This window comes from Cygnus atratus, chromosome 2 (genome assembly GCF_013377495.2).
Source record: "Cygnus atratus isolate AKBS03 ecotype Queensland, Australia chromosome 2, CAtr_DNAZoo_HiC_assembly, whole genome shotgun sequence".
Classification (NCBI taxonomy): Eukaryota; Metazoa; Chordata; class Aves; order Anseriformes; family Anatidae; genus Cygnus; species Cygnus atratus.
The window spans coordinates 67,294,944-67,322,355 of NC_066363.1; the positions used below are offsets into that span (position 1 = coordinate 67,294,944).

Consider the following 27,412-nt stretch of genomic DNA (forward strand, 5'->3'; position numbering starts at 1 on the left):
GGACTAGTTGATACTGGTGAAGAGAACACCCCCAAACAGGCTGACAATCAATATCACCTGTCAGTCAAGAGGTTGAATACCCATTCATTTTGCAAGGTTTATTAATTTTCTCTTGAATCAATGGAAATCACATAGCTCACGTAGCTCACCCCACCCCCACCCCCACCCGATAGTATCAGATAGGTTCAAACCAATATGAAAAAGACAAGAATGTTTCGACTGGAAAATGTTGTTAGCTATCTTCCCTCATGAGGACACCAGGTGAGACCTAATGGCTGTAACCTGTCCTTGAGTCATTGGTTTTCTTAGAGACTACAGTAAAATCAAAATGCCTTGTAAAATGGACAAAACAAAACAAAACAAAACAAAACACAATGAATTTGTGTCTGTGCAGAGAAAAGCCAGGAAAGTAGACACAGACATTTAGGGTGCAAATCTACTCTTTAAACATCATAGCAGTGTAAATAATGGATCAGAACAGTTTAGTGCCATAAACTCATCATGTGGAAACCTGGCTGCTCTCAGCAAGACTCTACAATAGCAGACTTGACGGAGGTGAGAGGACTCAAGCTAAGTCAAGTCAAGAAATATAGTTGATCCTGCCTTGGAGCAGAGGAACAGATTAGATATCATCTCTTTTATTATTATTATTATTATTGTTATTGTTATTATTATCTTAATCTCCCTTAAAGAATTTAAATTTATTTGATTTACCCTCCACTTCCTCATTTTCCTTGTGCAAACAATACTCTAGATATTTGAAAACACACAAGTGTGTGTGAATTCTCTCTTGTGGGAGGAGTCTATAACTACAAACTTTAAAACATAGCCTAAAGAACAGATTTTGAAGTAGAGTTTTGAGGTTTAGTAGTTGAACATGCTCAGCATCAAAACATGCACTTACACTGAAACATTACAGGTGTATTTGGATTTTACTATTTTTTTCATCACATATTAACTTTTCAGAATTAGTCAAAGTGTTTTCTCTCATCTTCTGAATTCGCTGTAATGTAATACATTTGTTATACACCCCATTTAGAAGCTTATCAGAGTGCAATCTATCACCCTGAAAAATGTTAGTAGTAGGAATATTGGGTAAAAAATCATTCAATTTTAAAAGACTAATGGATGAACTTGCTAGTAATCACACACACATCTTGCAAAGAAGAGATCAGATGTTAAAAGAATGGCTTGGTGTAAAATATAGACATGGATAATATAGGTCTTTGGTGATTGGGGTCTGGAAGGATCCATTTTCATTTATCTTGAGTACATCTATATTTCAGTAGGCGAGACGTTATTTGTCCTTTTTGATATTACTTAGTGAACAGTGAAATTAGAGGGACTGCAAGTAACAAGTACTGCTCACATTGTCCCCTCTGACCCTCCTGAATTTTTCAGTTTCTCATTACATCAGCATTACTAATATCTTACTTATGTGCTCTCCAACAAAAAACACTATTTCCATTGAAGCCTACAGAAATGCCAAATTACATTTGAATTGCTTTCCTATGTGAATGCACAGTCTAATCCTGGACCTTTAGATAGTATAACATTTACAGAACTGAGAAGTTTTCACTACACTAACAAGCATGCCAACACAACTATTTGATTATCCTAAAAAAACCTGCCCGTCTGAGACCATAACCTAGATACCACCTTCTTAGCCTAAAGACATTACTTTATGATTTTATCACTGACATGATGAAAAATCTCCTCTCTGCACTAATTACCCTGAAAATATTTGACAGATGATCCTTTCTGTCTGGGATATTCTTATTTTGTAGGTGAATCTCCTCTTCGTTTGGAGGCTGACCATTCTAACGTATCTCTATTTTATCTTAAGTTAAACTGCAACAGGACTGGGTACATCACTTTCACTTCAAAGACACTCATTGCATGTACTGCCATTATTTTTTCCTCCTTTTACCGTGCTTTGTCTCTAAGTGATGGGCAAAGAGTCAACGTTGCACTGGCTTTCTACTTTTTTTCTGTCCACATACAGTGAAAATGCATCATCAGCCCAGGTGTCTCTCAGATGCTCTCTAACAGCTTTCATTAAGTTTACACTGTTTATTTCTTCATTGTAGGAATACAATTCCACACATCTTTCAGACTCATTTTTATTTTCCTAGCTTATCTCTCTACTGACTCACAGCTTGATTCTGTCATCACACAGGTATTCTACCTTCTCTTAATATTGCTGACATCTAGTTATGTTTGGATTAACACCTTCATCCAGATGATTAATGATTCTGACTCTATTGCTAATGGCAGCTACAGTTACATAAAATGGGAGCAAAGACAACAGAAACCACAATAATGTACTGAAACGCAAAGGTACATTTCTTCCCGATATCATTACTGACTGTGCTGAGTCTTTCATCAAGGATTTCTCTCTTCCCCTTATCCTCCATGACAATTATAATAGCAGTAACAAAACAACAACGACCTGTGTACAACACCTGCAGGCATATCCTCCAATACCATTGCATCAGATCATCAAGAAAAGACCACCCACATGCAGGACTTCTGCCTCCAAATTGACACCCCAACCTTTTTTCATGTCTTCTACAGGAGACATGCTATGAATAAGGATTTTGTCTTACGATACCTATGGATTCTCTAGGAGGGGAGTTCTGCAAAGAGTCATCTCAAAGTAATGACACATAGTTAATTCAGGTGAAAAATCCCTCAACATGGATTACTTCTCCCAGCCTCTCCAAGAATTCATGCCATCTCATTTCTGGACATCATTTTGCCCTTTCATAAACTTTCATAAAGGGTGAGTCAGAGGTGGAGATAAGTTTTAAATGAGTATATGCCGCCTCCTCATTGTCATAGTACTTGCCGTTTTCCCATTTCTTCATTTGCAGAGGCAGAAACTATAAGCACCAAATGCTGAGCAGTGACAAGCACCAATGAGAGAATGTTGTCAAAAACTGTTGTGGACCTTTACTGAAGTGCTTGAGCCCATAAGTGCTACTGAAGAAATATCAAAAAGAGAAGAAAACTGAGAAAGTGAAGATGTTCCCTATCTGCGATACAGAAAGCAAACAAGGGAATTTGCTGCTCAAAGTCCCTTTCAGAAAACCCAGGCAAAGGTGTTTTGTCCTTTTTTCTTCCCAATTAGCTGAACAAATACAGAACACTATTTTCAGGTTATTAAATCATGACTGTTGTTAAGCTGTGGAATAGCTAAAGTGGCAAAAGAAGCGTAAGAGGTCCTCTCACCACTTCTTAGGCATGCCCTTCCAAACTCAGTCTGTTGCTACTTTGATACATCAACTTGGAGGGCAGCTGTAGAGACATATTTAATTGAATTTTAATACAAAAGCTAATAATTTAACGTAGTACCTTTGGGTTTGAAGGCTTGGAGAGCTTTTCTTACTCCGTTTTTCAGCTCCCAAAGGAAAAGTTCATACTGTGTACAGGACTTCTACACAAATTTTCATTGCTCTCCTATCTTCCAACAGCATAGATGGCCCCACAGCCAATCTACTAGAACCTTATCAGCAATGCATTTATGGGAACTAATTAGCCATTAGAGTCTAGCCTCTCTTTCACTGGTGTAAATTCAATAGGAACATTTAAGATATAGAAGTTCTTTTACATTGATTACTTTGCATTTATTAATGCATCACAGTGTTTTGCGGGCATTGCTATCTTTATTGCTTTTCTGGTTTTAAGCCTTCCTCAGACTATCTGCTTTGGCATCTGAAACCAGCCTAGTATCGCATCTAAATCCAGAAGAGTAACAGGGCATTCAGATTGGCAGTAACCAGTACCACAGAGAAGTTTTGCCATGGGCAGGGGAGGGCATTATGGTCTAGCTGCCTTGCCCAGTAAGTTGAACTGGTAAAGCTGGTACAGGCAGTCAGAACAGAGGAACTACTATTTCCCAAGTCTTCAGTTAGCTTCCTGTAAGAGAGATCCCCGATTTGTGCTATGAGTAGCACTGAAACCACCATCCCATATTCTAGATCATAATCTTCCATCTGTGTATGCTGATGCCAAAAAGCTGCTGCCCCATTTCCCTCTCCAGCAGACCAAGGCCACCGTACTTTCACAGTATGTGAACATGGCCAGCGGGGACTGACCCCCCCACACCCTCTTCCACAGACATATTTGAACAAGACAAGGACAAGATGGGATTTTTGGGACAGTGACAACTTGGAAATGAAAGGTGTGCACATGCAACAAATGCCGAGGAAGCTGACAGCTCTGAATTTTGCACCTTTCTACCCCACCCCGAAGAAAAACTGTTCCCTGAGGAAGTAACTAAAGTTGCTGCAAACCCAGAAGATTCTTTTTTTCCACCCCTCAGTAACTCTCCAGTTTATTATGATGTAAGAGGAAAGCCCCTGTATGTAGCACATAAGTGATATGGACAGAGACACAGCAGCAATTAAGACATACCGGTAGTATATTACTGGTCCTACAGCAACCTATATATGAGAAGTCACCTCCTCTTCACTTGTCCTCTGAAGAAGTTTCTCTGTCTCACCAGGAACAACAGAACAAGTTTAATAACAGAAAACAGCTTCACAAAGTGACGCTAAGCTAGTCGGAGTAAAAAACCCTGCTCCGAGCTACAGAGCACAAAGGGGAAGCCCCACCACTCAACCCCCAGATGAGCACTGCACAGCCAGCAACGCTGTGACGTAAGCTCAGAAAAGCACCGAAGTCAACTGAAGGGGGTCTAGGTAGACACCCCAGAGTGTCCTACATTTTTGGTCTCCCCTGAGATGGGAGAGGTGGAGGCATGCAGCCCCATAGCAGGGTCCTCAACACACCAGGCAGTGTGACGGTTGCCATCCCCTCAGCTCCTACAGCAAAGCCCCCAGCTTGCAGAGCTGTGAAACGTACCGCTTTGCCCCTGTTGCAGTGGCAGCTTGTAAAATGGAGGTGCTCGCATTGATCTGGTTCACTAGAAGTGTTGTGAGGCTTGCTTAAATGATGCTTGAAAACACTGAGGGCAGCAGGGGTTAGATGTGGGGAGAGAATGCTGGACAGCAACTACTCAGTCACTTAGAAAACACGATCTGAACAGGGAGAGGGATGCATCATGGGATTCTGCTCTTCAAGTCATTTTTCCCTCCCAAAATTAAAACAAACAAACAGAAAACCCCTATATTTGGTCAACACTGAAACCTTTTATTAGCATTATTTTCCATTTAAAAAATCATAACATTATTTTGAATTTCAGCTCCTTAATATTATTTTTCCATAATCCTTCTCTGAGAAAAAGGGGTGTATAATTTCTAACTTCAGAAACAATGGATGCCACAGTCCTCTAACGGATGCGAGCATCCAGTATTCCTCTGATTTCTTCTATTGTTAATTAGCAAGGCGCTAGATCTCCAGCCCACTTAAAGCATTATAACAGCACGAATTCTTCATTACTTTGATATTAAAAGAAATGTTGAGCTTTTATACTTTATTTTTTAAATACCTTCTTCAAAGGGATAAAATGAAAATAGGATACATAGTATTAGTAGCATTTTAAAGTAAAGTTTAAATGAAGTTATCCATAATTGGATAAGAAATTTAGCTTTTTAAAGTGTATGCCCTGAAAAATGGGCCAGAAATTCATCTGTGCATTTTACTTCTCGACAGCAATCACTTTCAATATTCTGTAAAGGTACCCAGGAGACAAGTAGAGATGTTTGGTAGTGAACAGTAAAACATAATCAGTCTTCAGGAAGACAGTAAAAATTATTGATCTGTGACATCTCACATGTTCAAGTCAATTAAATATGATTAACGACTACCTGGGCTGATGTGTATGTTGCTCTTTTGGTACATATACAGGGAAAAGGGACTACGGATATTTACTCACTCTCTTCCTCCATATTCATGTGCAGATGTGTCCTGGAGTATAAACATATGTTCAGAAACTTGTTTGGGGATAGGGAATGAATTGCTGAAACCCAGGAAATGATAGAAGCTTTGCAAGTTTCCTGTTGCCTAAAAATCTGCTAAACTTTTACCAAGAAAAATAAAATTTTAAAAAAATCAAGAACTTGGAGAATATATTTTATATTCTTTTTCTGATGTTACAAAGAGCATCATGCCAAACTGGCAATAGAGGGACGCAAAGGTTTTGCCTACCTGAGCAGGTGGTGGTGGCTGTTGCACAAAGCCTTGGGGCGGCGGTGGTGGCTGCAGCACTTGCTGAGACACTGGTGGACCTGAACCTGTAAAGCCTCCTGGGGGAAGTTGAGCTGGGGAAGCCATAATGTAACCCGTCTGCTGGGCAGGCTGCTGTAAGATAGTTGACGGGTAGACAGGGCCAGAAGGCGATTCAGGGTTGTCTCCTGATGATTGACGACTCAAGCTCATCTGGTTAAACTGTGTTGTCATGTCATCTCGCTGCAGGGCAAAAGCCAGTAGAAAATGGTGTAGACATGATATCTGTGGTAGACACTTATGCAAATTAGCAAAACAAAATAGATTCAAACAGAGCATGAAGGGAAAACGAATTGCTCAGCTCAAGTAAGTGCCAAACTTTGCATGAATATCTACAAAAAATGAAGGCAATTAAAATGAAAATGACTATAAATGCTTTGACAAAGACTTCTGGGCTGCAAGGTGATTAGCACAAAAGCCAATTATTTTGGCTTTTACCCTTCCCGCTCCCTTTTTTTCCCCCTAAATGACAGTGAACTTTACAGCATTCAGAAGACGACATTTTCTGTATAAAGGGCACAAGAATAACTTTATGATGAATACCTCCTCCACACAGAATTCCTCAGCCAAAGACATGCTGGTAATTTCACCTGTGTTTCAAAATGATCCCAAGAGGAATTCAGTAGGATTCAGGTGCAGAACTTTTCCTTTTTGGACTGTTTTGAAAAAATCCAAGGTTGCAAACACAGAGAAGGTAAAAAAAAAAGCTAAGCCTTCAGTTACTATTTCAAGACTTCTTATTCAGCGTTGAAAAGAAACAAGTATTTTATTTGACTGGAGAGGGGGAAAAATCTATGGTAGGATGAACATACCAAATTAAGTCAATGGACCTAAGTCTCATTACATGCTGGTAATGACACAAGGATTCTAGACAGTATCTGTTCAGTCTTGCAAAAATATCCATACAAAATCAACTCTCAAGTTTATTTTATGAAGGTCAAAGACTTACAAATGTGGCTCTATGCATCTTCATTTGTGCCCATACTACAAGACTTAAATATCCAACATTAAAATGTATTCTATATAGTAATAAATCCATCATAAAACTACAGTGTGTGCTAATATGGAGACTACGGTCCCTTCTTTATTTCCTCCTCAGGAACAGGGAATAAGCACTACAAAAATTATTTTTACTTAAAACACCCAATCTATTTTTAAATGGAGCTTCTTTGATTGTGTTGACATCCCTATGGTGTTTCACTCTCCAAAACCATTCCACACAATATACTTATGACGGGAAACTTCAAAATAGAAAAAAGGGTCTCTGCGGAGAGCACTGCAACAAGCACTTGCTACACAGAGACTCACCCTTCCAGTCTGCAAGCAGATAACATGTGCAAACATTTTAAACACTCTTAGCCAGAACTTCAGGTGACAAAAGAAACGATCGCTATTAAATTTAGCGTCACCTTACATTCATATTCAGGCACATAAGTCGTCTATTTGAAGTTGTTTCTTTAAAAACTTAGTACATTGACTACCTGGGTGGCAAATGATTGCAAACAAATTCAATGAGAAACTTTACTGCACCTGGAATGCCTCTGGATTTGCACAATAGAGACCAAGAGCTTCAAAACTCTACGATTTAACACACTGTATGTACAATGTAATGGATATTAAGGACACTAATTCAGCATTTATGAAAACAATTTCAGAAAGAAGGCGAAGTTTCACTATTAAGTTAGCTGCTAAAACTATCGGCCGAGGTATTACTACCACTTAGAACAACCTGAGATGCCTGCAGGATACTTTTCACGGGAACTAGCACTGAGATATCCAACTTCCATTCAGCAGTGGTCTTTTTTTTCTTGTCTTTTACTGTTCATCTACCAGGAATTAATAATACTATTCCAGCTGCAGGGATCTGTTCGGCTTTGTTTCCATCTTATATTATAACTAGGTGACAACTCTACCTTGGAAAAATTAGCCTTAAACAATATTACCAGCATGAAAGAGAATAACAGAAAAGAAAAACAAAAAAACTTGTAGCACCTCTTAAAATATCAGCTTCATTTTACAACCATGTAAACTTAGTCTTATAAGCACCAAGCCAGATTCAGACTCCAAAAGTGTACTCTATTTATTTTTATTATATATGAGCCATTAGTGCTTTGTCATGATACATGATAGTATCACACCTTTTGCAGCTGGCTCACCAATATCCTATTTTCCAAGTGCTCTGGTATGATCAGGGAATAAATCCAGGCAGCAGTTTTAGTATACTGATGTCCTAGAGGTCTCTTCTCCTGTCTTTGTGGACATAAAATACCCAAATCTCAAATACTCAAGCTAGCAATTTAAGCTCCCTTGACAAAGTGGGGAAAGACAGGCTCCTAACACAGGCACAACAGAATATTTTCTGGAGGTTCCACTAACCAGGTAGAGAACCCTTCTCCTAACTTCATTGCCCAGGCTGGATAACTAGAATCAGTGGGTACACTCTTACAAAATGCTTGTCAGTATCAAAAGTGTTAAGGCTAAAAGGGATTGAGATGGGGTCTCATTTTGGGAAGCCCCTTGCAGTATCAAGCCCTTGAGGCTCTCAAGCACACTCATGCACACACACACAACTTCAAGTAAAGGAAAATACAAAAGTCTTTAGTACCACAGAAAACTGCTGCGTTGGAGAGATTGGCAGGAGATGCTGGGGAGGATAAGAAACTGCTGGATATTGCACTGACTGAGAAGATGGCTGCATTGCCTGAACAGGCTGCAAAATAAACACAGCAAAAGACAATAAATACAACCCACTTAGAGAACGGCAACAACAAACTCTGTTACTGATTACAAAGGTCTTTCTCAAACGCAGCTCTGAAAATGCAGGTGACTAATCACCAGTACAGTACAAGAGGTCAGGTACTGGGATTTTAGTCCTCGATTTGGCTTTTCACAAAAAATTCTTTATTACAAATTTCTGCTTATTTTCTTATATTTGATGGCTGTTAGAGTAAATAAAGCCACAGCTACACTCTCTTATTACTGATGTGAAGCAAAGCCAAAATTACGATTCTATATTTAATTTACTGAGATAAAATAGAAGAGCAACACAGTGTAAGTATACACGTGGATTTTGCTGATAATGACTGATTTAACTCTGAGTGTGCTATAGGCAAAGTAATACTGATCGGAAAGCTGCTTTGGCAGAACACAGTAGCTAGAAAGAGAAAAACAAGTTGTGAATTAACAAGAGAGAGGTCTGTCAGCTCAAATCACATTTTATCTAAGCAAAAGAACAATTTTCTACAGCATTATTGCCTTGGAATAGCTTTACTATTCCTTTTATTTTAATCTACCGTTTAACTTGAATCTTACACAGGTTTGCTACCACCTCCTTCTAAAACCGCTGAGACCAAATCAAGACAAAAACCACAAGCATTAGTCCAAACCCAGTAAAATCGGAGCACTTCACTGAATTTAAACATTGTCTCACAGGATAAGCTGGGACGAAACTGTGCCAAATTATAACACAAAAAGCCCTGTAGATTTTGGTTGCTCTGGGAGCAAGTAGAATATAGGATTCTTGCTGGAATAGTTCCCTCTGCTTGCTTTGCAGTTCATGCTTGTTCATGCTAGTTCATGCTAGGCACGCAATCCACAAAATTAAGTTTGAATCAGACTGAAAGGCAGCTGCCCATGCTTGGCTATGGCTGGCCATGTGCCACAGCCATCCAGGGGCCAAGGAGTTGAAGCACCATGGCACTGTGCCTAAACTATGCTGCTGTTCCCCACTACTGCTGTAGCTCCAGAGTTCCAGGTAGGAGTGGGGTTGTAGCCAGAGAATGGTGCACAGACAGATCATCGTGGGTCTTTCTGTTGGGGCAGGGGTGCTTGGAAAGAAGGCTACCTACAGCCCAGCCCTGATATAACTTGAAAAGGAAGAGTTTGCAGGGCCCCAAGTTGTCCCTGAATTTTTTAACTCAACCCCACTGCTGCTGAAAGGGAGAGGGAAAAGTTCGTGGCAGTTCACATCACATCAGGAGAAATCTGTAGAAGTGTGAATGGCCAGAGCCGCCAAGCATGCACAGAGCTCTCAAGAATCCTTAAAGATCCACAAAGTGGTAAACTTTGAAAAGTTGCTGTTCAAATTCTCCTCCTTCCACTCTCACGCTATCACTAATGGATTCTAGTTCTGCCCTCAGCTTGACAGCCATTGCTGCTAAGAAACAGTGGTCAATACCCTACCTCAGGCATGGTGGTAATGAAAATCTCCATGCCTGTTTGGTCTGTATAAATATTCTTGTAACCTCTACCTACGTTGCATGCCACAACTCTCTTATCGAGAGAGCAGAAATGAATAATGAGAATAGTACTGTAAAATTTTACGCAGTACTGCTAATGGTCTACTAGCATTAGGGAGCAAATTTACCCGAGTTTTACTATTAATATAGTATAAACCTACACAGCAGTAAAAATAGAGAAAATGGGGAGAGTAATTAAACATTACAAAGGAGAAACCATTAATACACACTTTTATTTTCCAAGCCATGGAAAGTTGTCCGGCAAAGAGTCAATATAGATCTGAGCTCCCATAACTTCACTCAACTTCACAATTTGTACAGAACTACAGATTGAACTAGTCTGAAATTGAATGCTTCAACTTTCACGTACATGGCAATTTTTCCAAAATAAATTTAAAGACTATGTAGACATATTCCAACCAGCTTAATGGTCCTTTTCAAAATGAAACCATCCTTTAGACGGAATTTTTAAAGGAATTCTCCTACTCCAGCTGTTTCATCCATGTCGAATACATATATCATGGGCCCCATTTGTCTCAAAAGAAAAGAAGATATTTTTTCTAGCTGCGTCCTTCCCTACCCTAATCCTTCTGTCATTCTTCATATCCTTTGAGAGCTTCACTTCTTTTTCCAATGGCCTCCACACCTACCTGTGTGACAAGGTGACTTGCCATTTGCTGCTGTGGCTGTTGAACCTGCTGAGGCTGCTGGGATGAAGGCTGCTGCTGAGACTGTCCCACCATCTGGCTCCTCATTGTCTGCTGGCTGCTGGGAGGATTGTATATTGCAGGCGTCCCATCAGGATTTACAAATGGTTGACCTGAAACAAAACAACACCAAAAAGTGCTGAACACTTTTTAAAATGCTCTATTTTCTGTGTGAAAGTCCAGAAGCTTGTCTAAGTGATTACTAACTGACCTACTACAACAGTAAAGTTCTAGTTACTCTCAATGCCTCATTACAGTATTGGCCATCTTTTTGTTTTTATTTTTTTTCAGGCAAGGATAACAGATAACAGATTTTTGTTCAGATAACAGATTTTTGTTTTGGCAGTACTAATTTCCAAAAAGTGAGTAAAAGGTTGCCATGACAATAAGATGATTCAGGTGCTATGATTACTTGAAGTCATTCAATGATGAATCAGTTAATATTAAAACTGAACTCTGGAACAAACACTGGAGCCAGAGGATTTTCATGTACATTTTATTGCTGCACAACAGTAGCTAAATGTATACAGCTACTCTTGACACACTGTACTTCATATACATAGAAGTAAAAACAAGACCTTGTTACTAATTTATTTACACACTGTTATAGCACTGACAACACTGTAACAGTGCTATTCTCTTGAGACTGGTATCCTAAGTAATTACAGGAGACAGCCCTGGAAGTTATCAGGGAAGGAATACTTAAGATGTCTGTGAAAATCTTTTTACATACATTTCCACTAAGGGCAGAAGTTGGTACATACATAACATATAAGTTGCTGAACTCTGCTTCAGATATTTTAGCTGGGGAAAGAGCAGTCCTGCAAAATTAACATCTATAAAAAAAAAAAAAAACATTTATCAAAGTCATTGCCTTACAGAGGAAAAACATTTCTTTTTGGTTTTCCTCTGTAGGCAACATGTATTTGTGACCTTAGTTTGTCTTCACTTTATAGAAGTGAAGACAAATATATAAATTCATATATCAAATGAATTATATGTTTACATTAGAAATGATAAATTTAAACCACAAAGTGATAACAATGTACCTACCTGAAGTAGGAATATTTCAGACAAAATGGGAGGTCTGGAGGAATCTGGTGACTCAGTAATAGTGAAATGACAAACTTCTGGTTTTTATATCACCTCTGGTAGAATTAGTGCCTCTGCCTATTCTGTCTATTCATCAGCCCCTGTCTTTTGGTTCCTTCCTCTTATTGTGGTCAGAACCATATGAGAAGAACCAGCTAAAGAAACCTTGCCTTCTCTCTCCACATTTGCTGGATTAAGTCACGCTCACAGTGAGAAAGGCAACGATCAAAGCAAGTAGAAGGTAAGCAGAGGTCAGTTTTGTGCATTAGATGGTTTCTTGCTTGTTGCTATGAAGACCCTGGGTGAAAATAGCATGGAGAGAAACGTCCTGTCCTGTTTTCCAGGGAAGTGGTTGAGTCACCATCCCTAGAGGTCTTTAAAAGACGTTTAGATGTAGAGTTTAGTAGTATGGCTTAGTGGAGGACTTGTTAGTGTTAGGTCAGAGGTTGGACTAGGTGATCTTGGAGGTCTCTTCCAACCTAGATGATTCTGTGATTCTGTAACAACACATATTTACTTCCAATTGGTGTCTTCTCATGGGTTTGGGATATTCAAGCCCCACAAAACGAGATAGTGGAAGTTTAGTTAAAGGTTATCTTCTCCTTAAGAATCAGCTGTGACCCTGCTAGTCACATGGTGCAAAGCTGCAAAGAATAAATACCTGTAACCAAAATGCCACAGACTGCTGTCTAAAGGGAAAAATACTGTGGCAGAGGCTCATGGAGAAAATGAGTCCAAAAAGCACTAAGTGGCCTGCTGGAAGCCAGACTAGGTGAGCAGGGTAACAGGCTCCTGAAGCCTGTGCCAGATGCTGAAGGGAAACCATAAAGAACGTTTCACGTGGGATCAGCAAATGATGACAGGACTGAAAGAGAAAAAGTCCAGCAATGCTTTTACAGATGAGAAAAAGACCTTTTAAAAAGAATTTTTGTAATAGGAAATGAAAAGGAGAGATCAGATGGTAACAGGGAAGACATATTTAAGTTATGAACTGTGGCCCTAATAGGACAAAGACTGTGATGTCAATTTGAAGAAGTAAGAATGAAACATGAATGCTCTTAGACTGTCAAAGAGGTCAAGTCAGAGAACATGTCAAGGGGAATCCTTTAAAGAGTAAAACAGACTGGTGAAGCAGGTGAAATGCAAAGTAAAAGAACATAGCTGCATTAATGGTCTCTTTCCAAAGCAAGCCAGAACGTTCTCTATCTTGGGAAGAAGAGGGCTAAACTCAAGGAGAGAAGTCGAAGGAAACTGGATATGGAAAAGAAAGCACGGTTGCTAACACCTGACAAGGAGCTGAGCAGTATAATGAGAGAAGGGAGTCTGACAGCATTTCTGGGTGCCATTAGGGGCTTGCACAGTCAGTGTCTATGTAGTGTGAAAGGAAGCAAAGATCTTTACAAGACACAATGTTAGGATCAAAAGAGAAGATAGGAAGTAACCACTCTCCAAGAGGAGAATAAAGAACTAAAGAATAATATTACATAAAGAAAGAAAATCTATTCATTACAGGAAACAAAGCTCTTTTTTTTCCTTTTCTTTAAACTGTCTTCTCTTCATCTGTTTCTGACAGCATCCATCACTTTGATAGTCGAGCACAGCATCCAGCAATCTCTGTGTCTCCTCCCTACAGAGCTTCTTTTGTAATGTTACTGTAATAAGATGCAAAGATTTTGAGCCCAAGGAGTGGCAAATTTGCAGCATGTATTTTGCTGCATTTTAAAAACACAATAGACACTACATTATAGACTGACTTCCAGCACATGTAACAGCATGAAAGCTATACATTGAAGTTGAGAATTTCAGTCCTTAGATGGATTTGTTCCCTCCATTTTCTTTAGTATGCATATATTTACAAATTAACTACAGAAACAAAAGTTACGGTTTGGAAAAAAAAAACACAAAACACAACAACACACGTGTGCACAAAACCCACTTCCTCTCTGAATATTAAACGTACAACACACATGGAGCTCTTGGTTATGCTTCTGCAGACAATGAGGCAAACTAAGAGGAAAGACTGGGTACTCTGGTCTAGTGACAGTACTGATGGGTATTATGCAACACCAGATGCTTCTATCTGTATATGCCTAAGGAAAGCTTGGTTTAACAGTTTTCTGAGAGCATGTTTTTCTTAAACACTGCAACTTTCAGTTTTTCTTGACTCCACTCTAACTAAAAGAATATTTTTAGTAGTGGACTCACAGATCAGCTTTACACATTTGCATTAAGATCTCATAACAGAGAGGTGTAATATATATAAAATACTGGTTTTAAGTAATAATCCTCAAATAAAAAGCTCTTGAATGCTCTATTAAAGACTTTGAAAAAAAATATTTTGGAGTTGAACTCTCAATTCCCAGCATAATGGAAAATTCAGTGCACTGTATGCTTTGTTATTTTAAACCCAGCATAACTCAGCTAAGGATGACAGCACAGCTAGTCATGGTCACTGAAATAGTGCAAAAACACCGAAGAAGCATCACAGTCTCAACCTCTGTGAACCTTTTTAAGGTTCATCTGCACCAAGGAGGTAACAAATTGCCTTAAACTTTCAACAAGCACTCAGGTTCAAGCTGAGTGGTTTCTAAAGTGCTTAGATGACAATGAGCATCTTGCTTATGCACTGCAGTTCTGCTAACTACCAGACCAATGCAGAACTGAGGAGAATACAACTTTCTCTTATCACAAAACTTCCAGTTTAAATACAATTGCTAATCACATAGCTTACATAAGAAAATCAACTCTGAAGTGCTAATTCAAAAGCAGCATCTAAGCCTTTTGAAATTCTTCTACTGCTAAGTGCAATTTCTAAAACTTTGAGCATCAGACTTCATTCAGTTGCACCATATCTCAGCACGTTTGATACGGAAGAGCATCAACCTCTACTAAAGTTAATGGGATCTCAGAGAATTCAGAGCCAAGGAGCACCAGGACTTTACAAAATGAAAATCCTGCCTGGGTCTGCATGAGTATTATGTTTCTATCACTTCCCACCAGAAAATCTCTCTAGAAACACGGAATTTGCTGAGTCCCTAGATGCCATCAGAACCATTGAAGGGCAGTACAAGGCAGGAGAGCATCGGACTGACCTGTGTGTGGGTTGAGCAGGATACTGCCAGGCGGTATCCCTGCAGCTTCAAGTGGAAGAATGATATAGCTGGTGTTGTTGGGTGCCACCTGGCCACTCATCCCATTCTCAGTGTAGGACATGGTGCCTGAAGAGCTGGCCGTCACCCCGGGGACAAGAGGTGCACTTTGGAGAGGCTGATGTATTCGTGACAGGGATCCTGAGGAGCCAGCGCTGCTGGAAGACTCTGAGCCTAACAAAGAGACACAACCACAGTTATGAGATACCCAAGTCTCCATCAGACACATCGCATACACAGGGGTAAGGCTTCACATATTGCAAAGGCAAGCACTAGTCTATGCCCAGCTGGTAGAAGTGGAGTTTTCCCTTGCCACTGAGCTCAGTATTCAGATGAACTTAAACAATTCAAAAGATCCCTTTTTCCTCCAGCAAAGCCTGTTCCTCCGCATCTAGTAAACAGTTTTATCAAGCAGAACACAGACTGCTCAGTATGTATTTAGAATGCAAAGGCACTGGTTCATAAAGTATAAAAGCTAAACACAGGGATAGAAACTAAAAATGTTTTCTGCAAGGAAAAAAACAGCAACTGCTTTCTCAGTCAGATAACATGGTAGCTGTGCTACATGTGGCATTAATTCACAGCTACCTAACATTTCTGCAACTTTGATTTTTCAGCACCTAGATTATTTAAGCTGATCAATGAAGCTAAATCAAATGTGCTAAAATATATTTGTGCCTGGGAGGATAGGGAACTGCATTCTTTTAAAACTTAATGTAATTTCCAAATTTCAGAGATTTTACTTGATCAGATTGCAATTTCTGTCCTGTAAAAATGATAAGAATCTCTGGGAACATAAGGCTCAGATGAATGGCTCCTTAATAGCAGGATGTTAAGGCAAATACATAGGAGGTGTGAAAGTAAATGTCTTATACAGATGTTTCTTTCCAGATGGAAAAAAAATGCAACTTTTTTGTATTTTACTTCTGTGCAACTTAAATTTTTTATAACCTTCTTAGGGTCTTCCTGCAGGTATAAACTAAAAGGAAAGGCAGAATTCAGACTTCAGTTTCATCGAACTTCTTACTTTGAGGCCAAAATACAGCATTCATAATGGGGATGCTACAGAAGGACCCAGCAGTCAACTACTTGGATTCAATTCTCAATCAAATCCATATTGGAATTCATTTCTTTCCTCATAATTAGAGCAAAACAGGTTTCCTCTGAAGAAATCACACCGGCATCCCGTTATCTAAAACATACAGTGTCTTTCCACAGATCATTATTGATTGTTGTTTAAAAGCTAATGTACATTTCAAACTTCATCTCTGTATTGCAGCTATGACAGAGATAATCCTCTTTATGAGCTGTGCACTACTTGCCATTGGTAGGACACTAAATCTGTTTCTCCAATATCTAATCAAGAAAGTCATAGTGATTTCAGATATATATTTTTTTTATTTCTACAAATACAATTTTTTCAAAAAACGTCTTTACAAAAGAAGTTGGTTTAATGTTTTAGTTAATTTTTGTTCTCTGTGTAGACTGAGGCTGGAAATGGAGAGATTATTCCTCCAGGGACAGTCCTATTTATTGGATGATTAAAGATTTCAGCATTTGTACTAATTGCAGAGATACTCTTGGAGGTCATTCCCTCAGCAAGCTACAAGTGATATTTGGCATCTTTCTCCCAGATGTAAATGCAGTTGCTGGAATTTTATTTTCCTCCTATGGCAGTTACCAGGTCCTTTCCTGGACCCCTGTAGCAATTCTGCATGCATTTCACGTTGCTGGAGTTTTTGCTTTACTTTCTCCTTTTCTCTGTCATCTATTGAATTCTATGGGCTACAAAGCCACCTGGAAATTCAGGATGAGATTCCATAGCCCCCATCACTACCACATCCCTGTTATTATTTCTACACCTATAAGTAGTATCAAACCTAAGTTGAGACTCTTCTCCCCCCATTTTGTGCTATTTGAAGAAATGCTGTTAGGTTAAAAAAAAAAAAAAAAAAAAAAAAAAAGCAGCTCTGACATTCAATTTTTTCCCTTCCTTTCAGCTGGTTTTATAGCAGAATCACAAATTGATCTTTACCAGCTTCTGAATGTTAAAAGCCAAAGGACTGTAATGAATTCAGATGTACTCATCAAATGGCAGCCAGGAACAGTAGAACAATCTCTGGAGCTATCACCACACGTTGCCTAAGATGATAGCTTTGAAATGTCTGCCTTAAAAGATCAGAAATCTGCTCTATCCTGTATCAGTAGATCAAGTTGGCAATTTTGAAAGAATGAAAACAAGGCACAAAACTATTTTAGCAATTAACTGAATATTTTTTAAAAATCCCAGATCTTATTACTTCATCACTCTTGCCACCATTTATCCAGTATTATTACAATTTATGTTAATTTTCCCAACACTACAACTTACTTCTTATCATTTTAAGTCTAGACATATTAAGCCAAATAAATTCCAACATTAATGTTTGGAAATTACCACCAATTAATCTTGTCTTTGTAGCTCTGATTAGCTGTTTTCACAGTTTCTAAATTTGGATAAGAAATCACCACTTAACGCTTCAGTACTGTAGCAGATGAAAGAGTCAACTATCTAACTTTATTCAGATTCACATTACGAAAGGTCTTACTAAATACTTCTGCAAGAAGTTTCGAGTAATTGAGATTTTTGCCCCCGTTACACAACCCAACCTCTTTTTCCAGTATGCAATGATGGCTACTTCTATTTCTTACTGCTGCACAGCTGACAATCACCTTCATATTCTCATCATTTCCAATTAATATAAATATATTTAAGTGTTCTGACAGATATAGCAGTTCAAAGAGCAGTGAAAGAGAATGAGATAGAAAAATCACCACAAAGTCTTACAAGCTTAATTTTAGGGGGGAAAGAAGGAAGGTTCCATTCATTTTCCAGTATTCAAGCTCTAGTGAGCAATGTGACATGGCTTGCTCCATTTTCTTTTGGTTAGTATTCAGTATCTGATGAATTTCAGCCTCTTTGCTCAGCCCATCTTGTGAGTCCATGGTAAGTTTTTCCTTTCTTATCAACTGGACACAAGTTCTACCCAATATTTGCTCCAGTTGGTCAATTTTTCAGGAGCAGTACAGTGCTGTTTAGAAATATTTGTTTGCTACTTTCATAAGTCACTTGTATTTCTGTATATTACAATATATTTAGGGGGGTTTCCTTTTTTTTTTTTTTAAATGATAATCATATGTGCTCACGTGAACACAATTTTCTGCAAGCTGTGCTTCTAAAATTAAGATTGATGTTTTAGCACAGTCAGTTGGTGGGAAGTGTATGACTGAAACAGTTGGTTCAAGATTTATTGCCCACACAGCAGCACTCCTGCAACTTCTCTCGGAGTTACGAGGTCTATCAGGTTAATACCTGATTAAAGGAAATCATAAAGAAGCAGAAATACAGTTCCTCAAAACCCATATACAAAGTTATAATTTATAGGATATCTCATTAAAAAAAAAAAAGTTAATGTAATGAAACGCCTGCAGTATAATCGCCTTCACCTGACAGGAGTAGCAACGAACACCTAACAGGAGAGATTAGACTGGGGCTCCAATTACTTGGAGTCACTCCAAGGAAGTTAATGATTCCTACAGATATCTATCAACACAGCTGATATCCGAAGACATCCAGCTTTTCATAAAGGGGGGTAAAGAAATATACTCCAACAGATGTGCATTCCACTTAATGGAAAATAATGCATTAAGAGAAGCTAAATAATGCAGTATTGAAAGTAAAGATTGCAGTATGTCTTCCAATAATTAAGTAGATATAAAGATGCACACGTTTCTTTTGAACACATCTTGTCTTCCCTCCTAATAATGTGCATTAAAAGCTATTGTAATGTGCCAGAAAATAGCATGGTGGTTTATGAGCTATATTTTCCCTTCATGGGTGTGGTTAGAGGCTGCAGAGATATATCTTTGTTAGCCATAGGGACATCTATTTCACTTGCACCTACACACATTTAGTCAACCCTGGGAAGTCCACTACTCCTACGGGAAATCTAAACTAACCAAGGTTTTGTAGGATGTCCCTACATTGTAGGAACACAATCCAGTAGTGATTTGTTAAGTTATTAAGTCCCCACTTCAGCACTGAATTGTGACTTAAATAAAACATCTATGTATCTACTAAGCTGCAAAATAATGAAGTAGAAAACTTTATTTCAAATATAAGAACTGTGCTTTTAAGTGGAACAGTGCCTTCTAAACAATCAACAGGTGCATGAAAATAGTACTCAGAACCAGTATAATAGCCACACAATGGATTTCAAAGAGACCCTTTTGTGAAGTCTGCAAGAATGAAGTAGCATAATTCCTTTGTTAAACACTTTTATTACCATACAGCTGAACGCAATTAAAATATAAGACTAATAGACGCTGCTACACTCTACTGTGGAGAACAGCATGTTCTCTGATCTGTCTTTGCCTAAGAGGAGGCAAACATCCTTCTGTGCTCAGTTTCTCTATTTCTGCTATGTAAAATCAATTACTGATTTATCAAAGTTAAGGTTAAGGGCAGAACATTTAATTCTGGTGACAATATTAGAAATGATCTGGAAAGACTACACTGCTAATATTGCATCGCAATATATATTCTCAAAGGGTGCTGTTAGCCATCAATGAAAATCCCTTAAAGTCCATGCTCGAGAAACATAATTGACAATGTTTCTGGATGACTGTCATTGATGTAGAATAACTTTCACATTCAAAATTGTCATTTTCCATCATTTGGCCGATGAAGAACATTCTGAGCCACTGCAGACTTCAGACAGATTTCATATTTACTATGCTTAAGACAGAAAAGCTTTAATTCCATTACTATGAATCATAAAGCACTTCAAAGAATATACCAGTACTTTCTGTAGATGAAAACTAGGACAGAATTAGCATCTATTTGGCTCTGCCTTACCACAGCAGTGTGCCTTGTGTTTGTAATGATACCTGGGAAATTCCATTTCAATCACTATTGTAAATAAACAAAACCCCCAAACCATGATAAAGCTTTAACTGTGTAATTGTGGACCACTGTTGCCTATCACTGTTGCATATGTCCACTATTGCCTATGACTGGATTACAGAGTAATGAAGATCTAATACAGAAACATGTAAAATGAAATGTTGCTTAGTACCTCAAGTACCTCTTGGAAAACATACGCAAATAGCACATGGAGGCTCTGACAGCTGTATGAATGCACTCAGCATCTTTTTTTTCTTTTTAAGTGAAGAGAGAACACTAACAAGACATATTTCCATTATTTTTTGAAAAGTCATTTGCTTCTGTTTTAATGTCATTTAAAAACATTTCAGAGAGAAGGATAGAAATAGCAGTTCAGATATTATTTCCTCTGACTTTCCACGGGCTGACTGACAGTTTCACTTTGTGTCCTGGCTTCGAAGATGTGTCTTTGTTTTGACATCCAGCCTTGCTCTCCCCCAGGCCCTTTTATTTAATTTCTTTTTTACTCTTTCTATGCCTCATCTAGTTTTCACACTGATCTTTGCTTTAAAAAAGTCAAACCACTTACAATATGTAATTTCTCTGCAAAGAACATGGAATTTTAATATCATTTATGTTTTAAAAATTTATTGTAAGAGCTTTCATTTGAAAGCAATTTTGGGTTTGGTGCCTATAGAGTGCAGATGCATTTACAATTATTGGAATGTTTCAGAGATGTCTCCTTTAATATATCTTCCTAAGTGCACCCTTTAATATGTTTGTTTTTAACACTAAAATGGTTATTTAGAAGTATTAGTCTTTTGCAACTAGATGTCTCAACAATTCAAACTGGATTTCCCTGACACTGTGGTAAATGCTCTGCACTTCTGCAATACAATGCTTCAGAGAAGTACTTTTAACTGCTCTCTGCTGAAGGTGAACTACATGAAAAAGCATACTAGCAACCTCTGCCTCCTCCCTAATTCATGCATAACTAATTAAATTCTGATGCAACGAAAGTTTCATGGGAGGCAAAGAAACCTGGAAGTATAAACATGGTCTACTGCATACTTCAGACTACACTGTGTAGCCTATTCATCCTTTATATGACTAAAAACAAAAACAGGGGAGCACATTTTCAAAGCTACATACACAGTGGTTGTGCTATGTTACATATGCTTATGCTCAGAAACAATCTAGAGGTGTAAAAAAAAAACAAAACTATACTGTACCATATTCAAAGACAAATTCATGTCTTAATTCCAAAAAACTGAGTAAACTGTAAAACTGTAAACTGGAGTAAAACTGAAGGAGAATTTTAAGATTTAAAAAAAAAAAAAAAAAAAAAAAACATTGTCTAAGGTCTCAAAAAGAAAGGTAAAATAAAAGCATTAAGAAACAAGCAGGCTATTCTGAAAGCTCCCAGCATCTTTATGAGCAGCAGGTTTTGAAAGAGAAGGTTCCTGACTAGTTGGTGACTTTCCATCTGTGAAATGCACCAAAATCCGTGACTACGTTTGAGATCTTGAGATCAGAATGTAGCTACCAAGTCAAAGGTTTGCTCGATTTATTCTGAAAACACCATTCCTGGGCATCCTGAAGCAGAGAAAAGGTATCATACCATTTGGAGAACAGGAGTGAAATCTGACTAATCTAGGTTTGATAAACTGGGTTTAAATTAAGTACCATCCATAAAACACTCTCAAGCTGAAAAAGCACTAAGTGCTAAGTATTGATTACCACTTTCCCTGTACAATATTTATCAAGTGAACCAAATTGATGGAATTATCTGATGGACTCATTATTTATTATGCACTTTTACACTAAAATAAAATAAATAAAAATAAAATAAATAAATAAAAATAAAATAAAGTGGCTTAATGGCATGGCTTAAAATTACTTAGATCCAGACCCTGTGACTCACTCATATGTTAATGCACCCATGAAGCTAATGCAAATAAATGCAGAATTCCCTCCAGGTTCATAGTCCCCTTAAATACGGCTTTCATTTAATTGGAAACAAATGAGAAAATGGAGAGGCTGCAGGACCTCTATGAATCACGAGCTTCCACCACAGCACATTGGCTCATCGGCCAACAGATCGGGAGAGGCTGTACTCCAGGGTACAGATGGTCTGCATTTTAGCACTGACAACAAAATTTTCTTGGATTTCTCATCAGATATACAACATTCTTCCCTATTCACAAAGAGTAAGATTAATAAAAAAGTAAAATATGTGCTGTTAATTTGTTCTGTTCAAAAGGACTACTACCTTTTGAGGCTACAACAATAGCAGATAGTGTTTGAATAGGTTGTGCAAATGCTCTAATCCAGGAAAAGCCTACTTCACCTAGGGTTTGTAGACCTACTATTGCTACTAGAATATATATAGATAGACACACATATCTGGTATCCTCAGTACAGTCACTTATCACCCATGACAAAGTGTATTGTGAACCCAATACAGTACTAGCTACCTGTTTTAGACAGTTTGCCGGTACTTTTGTTACTTGATGAGCTATCTCCTCTTGTCAGGATGGTTATGCCACCAAAACTTGCTGTCTTTGTTATGGCTGGCTTCAAATTTCGATTTGAGCTGTCTGAGTCTGTGCTGCTCCATGGCCTCTGGTGGTCTGTCCACTTCAATTCATTCTCCATACTGCTCTGCCGACTGCCAGATGCCTTCCCCGAGTTATCTCTGTTACCCCTGCGGACATCAAAAAAAGATTTATGCACAAAAAAAAAAAAAAAAGACAACAGGGCAGAGCCTATCTCTGGGTACTCTGCAGTGAGCCTACTGAAGAAAAATAAATACTCTGTATTTACAGAAGCATGCCTAGAAGGAGGAATTTGACCCCAATACTCATCCACCTTCAGCAAATTAACACTGTTGTAGCTCTTGTTGTAGTAGTGTAAGCAGCACTTACTGCTGCTTCCCTTTTGCATATATCCCAAGAGCATTTCACTAGACAGGACTGATGAAGCAATATTACATAGGATTGACATAGCACTTCTATTGCCTGTTGATCATCTCCTCCTGCAGAAAATCCCTCACTCCTTCTCTCTTTGCTGTCCATCAACTGTACAGTTTTCCTCAATAAATTCACCTGCCCTCTGGCCTTGTCTCCACATCCACCCTCTTCAATTTTATTGCAGCTTGTTGCCACTCATCTGCCTCTTCATCTGCTCTGCAAAGTGATCCAATCCCTTTCCCTAAATGTGTCCTTCTAGCTCCTAGCATGACCCCAAATTCTTCAATGCTAATGCTCCATTTAGAGATCCCACCAGTTTTGGCACCACATTCCTCCTCTGTGTCCCAACTTTAAATTGCAAAAAGCTCTAGGTAGGGACTACCTGTACTTGAACAAAAGCAGCCAGTGCACCGTGCATGGCAACGCAGCAAAGGGAGCAGAGAGCAGAAACCAGAGGAGAATTTGACTTACTTATGATGAATAGCTTACATTGTGCTGCTAAAATGACAAAACCAGCATGCCTACTACAGCTTAGAGCACCACAGCCATTATCCCAAGTGAGGCTAATAACACTGACTTTTCGAAAGCTTTTAGAAGACATTTCCCAACCCTCTGTCTTATTTCACACACTAATACCTTGCAGGCTCAAGGCACTTTCTACAAATCAAAAGGATGAGACTGCATCTATTCTCCGCCTCCCCAGTCCCCTTCTCCTTGCAAACGTGGCTCTTGCTCTCTACTTGGAGAACCTGCCAAGCTGTGCCCTTGAGGACGTGAAGGAGCAGGGTGTCAAAGACCAGATCAGGTTGACGCGTTTCTTGCCTGTGACCAGAGCCTCACACCAATGTGATTGGCAGTATTTACCTTTGCTATACCCAGACAATGGGAAAGCACAAAGAGAAACAGCACAGAAGCAACAACATTAAAAAAAATAAAAAAGGAAAAAGATTTTTAAAAGAAACTATCCTGCAGGTTTAATTGGAAATAAAAAGATTTATATTATTTACAAACTCTTTTGCATTCTTGTGCTTAAAACTTAGTACAAAAAAAAAATCTTATATTTATATTCTAGTGAAAAAACAGGGAGAGAAAATGAATGCTTCTATATCCCAGTTCTCTATTTCCTATTTGCTCCCCAAACCTGAATACATATTAGTTATTAAAAGCCTCTGCGTGGATATTTTCGATGCCTCCTTACTCCTGCATGCCCAGTCCAAGACCCTCAGATCATCAAGGCTAGCCTAAAGCATGGAGAAGTTTTTCTGCCTGTGGCCATGGGACGCAGCTCCAGCTCTTTTCCTCCTTCAGTGGTCTTCTCATCTCTGCGGCTGCTGTGCAGACATGCACACTTGGCAAACACAAGTACACATCAAATAATCCTGCATCCTTGCACCTCATAGTGAAAAATTATGTGATACAAATGATTCACACTTAAAGTGACAGACTACCACTGCTACATATGCAAACAACAATGTGTAGATGAGCATAGTGATCACTCTACTTCTACCTAGCTATCCCCATGTTTGGTGAAGGACATGCTTCTGAAAGCATTTGTTACTTCTGCCTGCTCTGATTAAGATTTGTCATGGTTTATTGGTTGATTGTGGTGAACTCTGGTTGATTTAAAACTGTGGGTGCTCCTGGTGTGGGAAGAGAGTCTGCCTAAGCCCCTCAGAGGTACTCAGGTTGGGTCTTCCACTGCTCCAGCATTCTCCATGAAAATTTGGACTGATTCCTTGGGTCATGGGATGTCGTTTGGGTTATGGGATACATCTGACTGTTCTCTAGGCAGAGGGAACAAGGGTTTGGATGGGAAAGGACACAAAACTTTTCAAAACACTTCTGCTCTAAATTAAAAACTTCAACGAGTTTTATGTCAGTATATTTTTATTTGAGCTTTTAATAAAACAATGAAAAGAAAAAAAAGTCAGGCTGGGCACTAGTCTGTGAAACATGCCTGAACCAAAGCAGAATGAACTTCCACCAGTCAGAGTCACCACCAAATTGTGTCAGTCCAAGCAGCTGACTGAGCTGATGATCAGTAAAGCCAAAGGAAGTTTTGTTGTGACCTCCCCACTCAGAGAGCACAGGATTGGCAGAGTAACAACTTTGATCTCTGTGCTCCCTTCCAGACAGAAAAATGACATACCCAGACCCGTCAAGGTATCCCTTGGTGAGGACACCGGTAGAATCAGAAGTGAGAGTTACCGGGAAACATTAAATATAGTAAGCCATACAAACCTAAACAGCTGTCTTTTCTTATGGGTATCATTGCATATACTACTGTCTTCCAAGAGCCTACTGAAAAATGAAAAGAAAGATTATGGTAGCACATACAGCAATACAAATTTCTCTTATCTGTAAAATTACATTTAGTTTCGAGCATCTTCCCATTTGCCAGATTAAAAGTTAAAGAACCAAGGTTAAAGTTACCCCCCCTACCCCACCCGCACACAGTCAGCAGAACATAAGAAATGTCAACCAGGGAGGCTGAAGGCCATTTATTTCCCATTACCAAGCAAGGTAATTCTCAGAAGCCAAGGAACTATATTTCTACCTCCAAAAGAAAATTAATAAAAATATCACCTAATAAGATAAAAATGCAAGCCAGCAAAATACCACATATAATTTTATGTACTTGCTAAGTCCCTTGGAAGTCTCTGCAGCTCAGATAAAACCTCAAGTTCTCTGATGAAAAGAGGCAAAGCACTTAAACCTATACGTACTTTCAACGCAGCAAATCAACAAGATTGCTCATATGCAGAGAGCTAAGTATGAGTTTAAGTGTTTCACCTAGCCAAAGGCTGTAAGGCATGCAGCAAGAAAAAGCAGTGTTCTGATGGATGCAGCAGAGGTCTCTCTCCAGATAATAGTGCTGATGGTAACACAAGTCCAAATTTCACCCTGGCCTTTTACTGATCTCCATCCGAGTGTGTATCCTCACACCAGGAAAGCTGGTAATCCAGCTCACAGGTTCAAACGAAGTGAACAACATGCAGACATCAGAACTGGCCATGTTCACCTGCACACAAGTGTGTGACTTGATGCACAACCAAATGGAGGCCTGGCTATGAAGTTCGTCATTTATTCCTCAGAGGTTTCCATCTTACACTTAGCAGCACAGTAGCTGAGCTTACTGACTTGGGAACATCTTCTTTTGGCTTTTCAGGGTTCCTTTGTTACAATTTAGATTTATTTTAACAAAACATTATCTCCACAGTCATGATAAAGAAGCAGCAGCTGAGGTAATATACTTGGCTCTCAGAACACAAAGTGGTTAGGTGGCTGTGGCCATTCTTTAAGGGACATCCCTCCTTCCACTTTAAGGACTACTCCATCAGAAAGGCTGGTTTCTACCGTTACTGTGGAGTCATTTACCATGGGAACAGCCTTACCCACAAATGACAAAAATAAGGATGGACAAAGATAGAAATATTGTAAAAGATGATCTTCCCTTCCTCAAGCCAGTGATGATCGGTTTTAACATCCGCACAGGACAGAGTTGGGCTAGCACTGCTCCAGCACTTGCCAGTGAAATCCCAGCATTTTGACTGAAAGCCTTATTTGCCTTAAAGGCACACAGTTTCTACAATCTTCAACACAGTTATGCTTATTTATGGCTGCTACAAAGCTAACACTTAGTATTCTGTACATCTTCATAATTAACACATAGTTTCTTCTTCCCTTTGCTTTAAGTGGATTTATTATAATGAACATCCATAAGAACCATCACACAGTAATGGCAACGTAACATTTGGCTCAGATACTATCATTTCATTATTACGCTGCAGGAGTAAAGCAGGTGGAATCTGGGGGACTCCTCAGCCATCACAAGCAACAAGTGAAGTCAATGCTGCCACTCGGCCCCACAGGAAAGCAGGTTGAACACCAGAAACAGAAATGTGGTGCATAAATACAGTCATCCAGCTGCTGCTAGAGTGGTGTTTAAAGATAAATTAAATTCTGAAGGCATTCCAGAGAGAGATTAGTCACCTGAAATAAAACATTAGAGGGGCTTTTTCCTATACCACCACCGCAACTACTTTTTAAACTGAAAGGCAAAGTGTTGGAAAAGCAGCACTAATACCTTACTTATCTGCTCAAATACAGTTTTGAAAGGCAAACTCTTCCTTACCCA

General features: G+C 38.9%; 1 protein-coding gene across 1 annotated transcript in view; it reads right to left on the reverse strand.

Annotated features, from left to right (window-relative positions):
* The window catches only part of ARPP21 (cAMP regulated phosphoprotein 21), a 140,836-nt gene that overhangs the window by 39,676 nt on the left and 73,748 nt on the right, over positions 1–27,412 (reverse strand). The window contains 6 exon segments of the mRNA XM_050708821.1: positions 6,115–6,375; positions 8,798–8,902; positions 11,081–11,250; positions 15,322–15,552; positions 22,780–23,009; positions 25,516–25,575. Coding sequence (XP_050564778.1) covers positions 6,115–6,375; positions 8,798–8,902; positions 11,081–11,250; positions 15,322–15,552; positions 22,780–23,009; positions 25,516–25,575 — 1,057 coding nt within the window.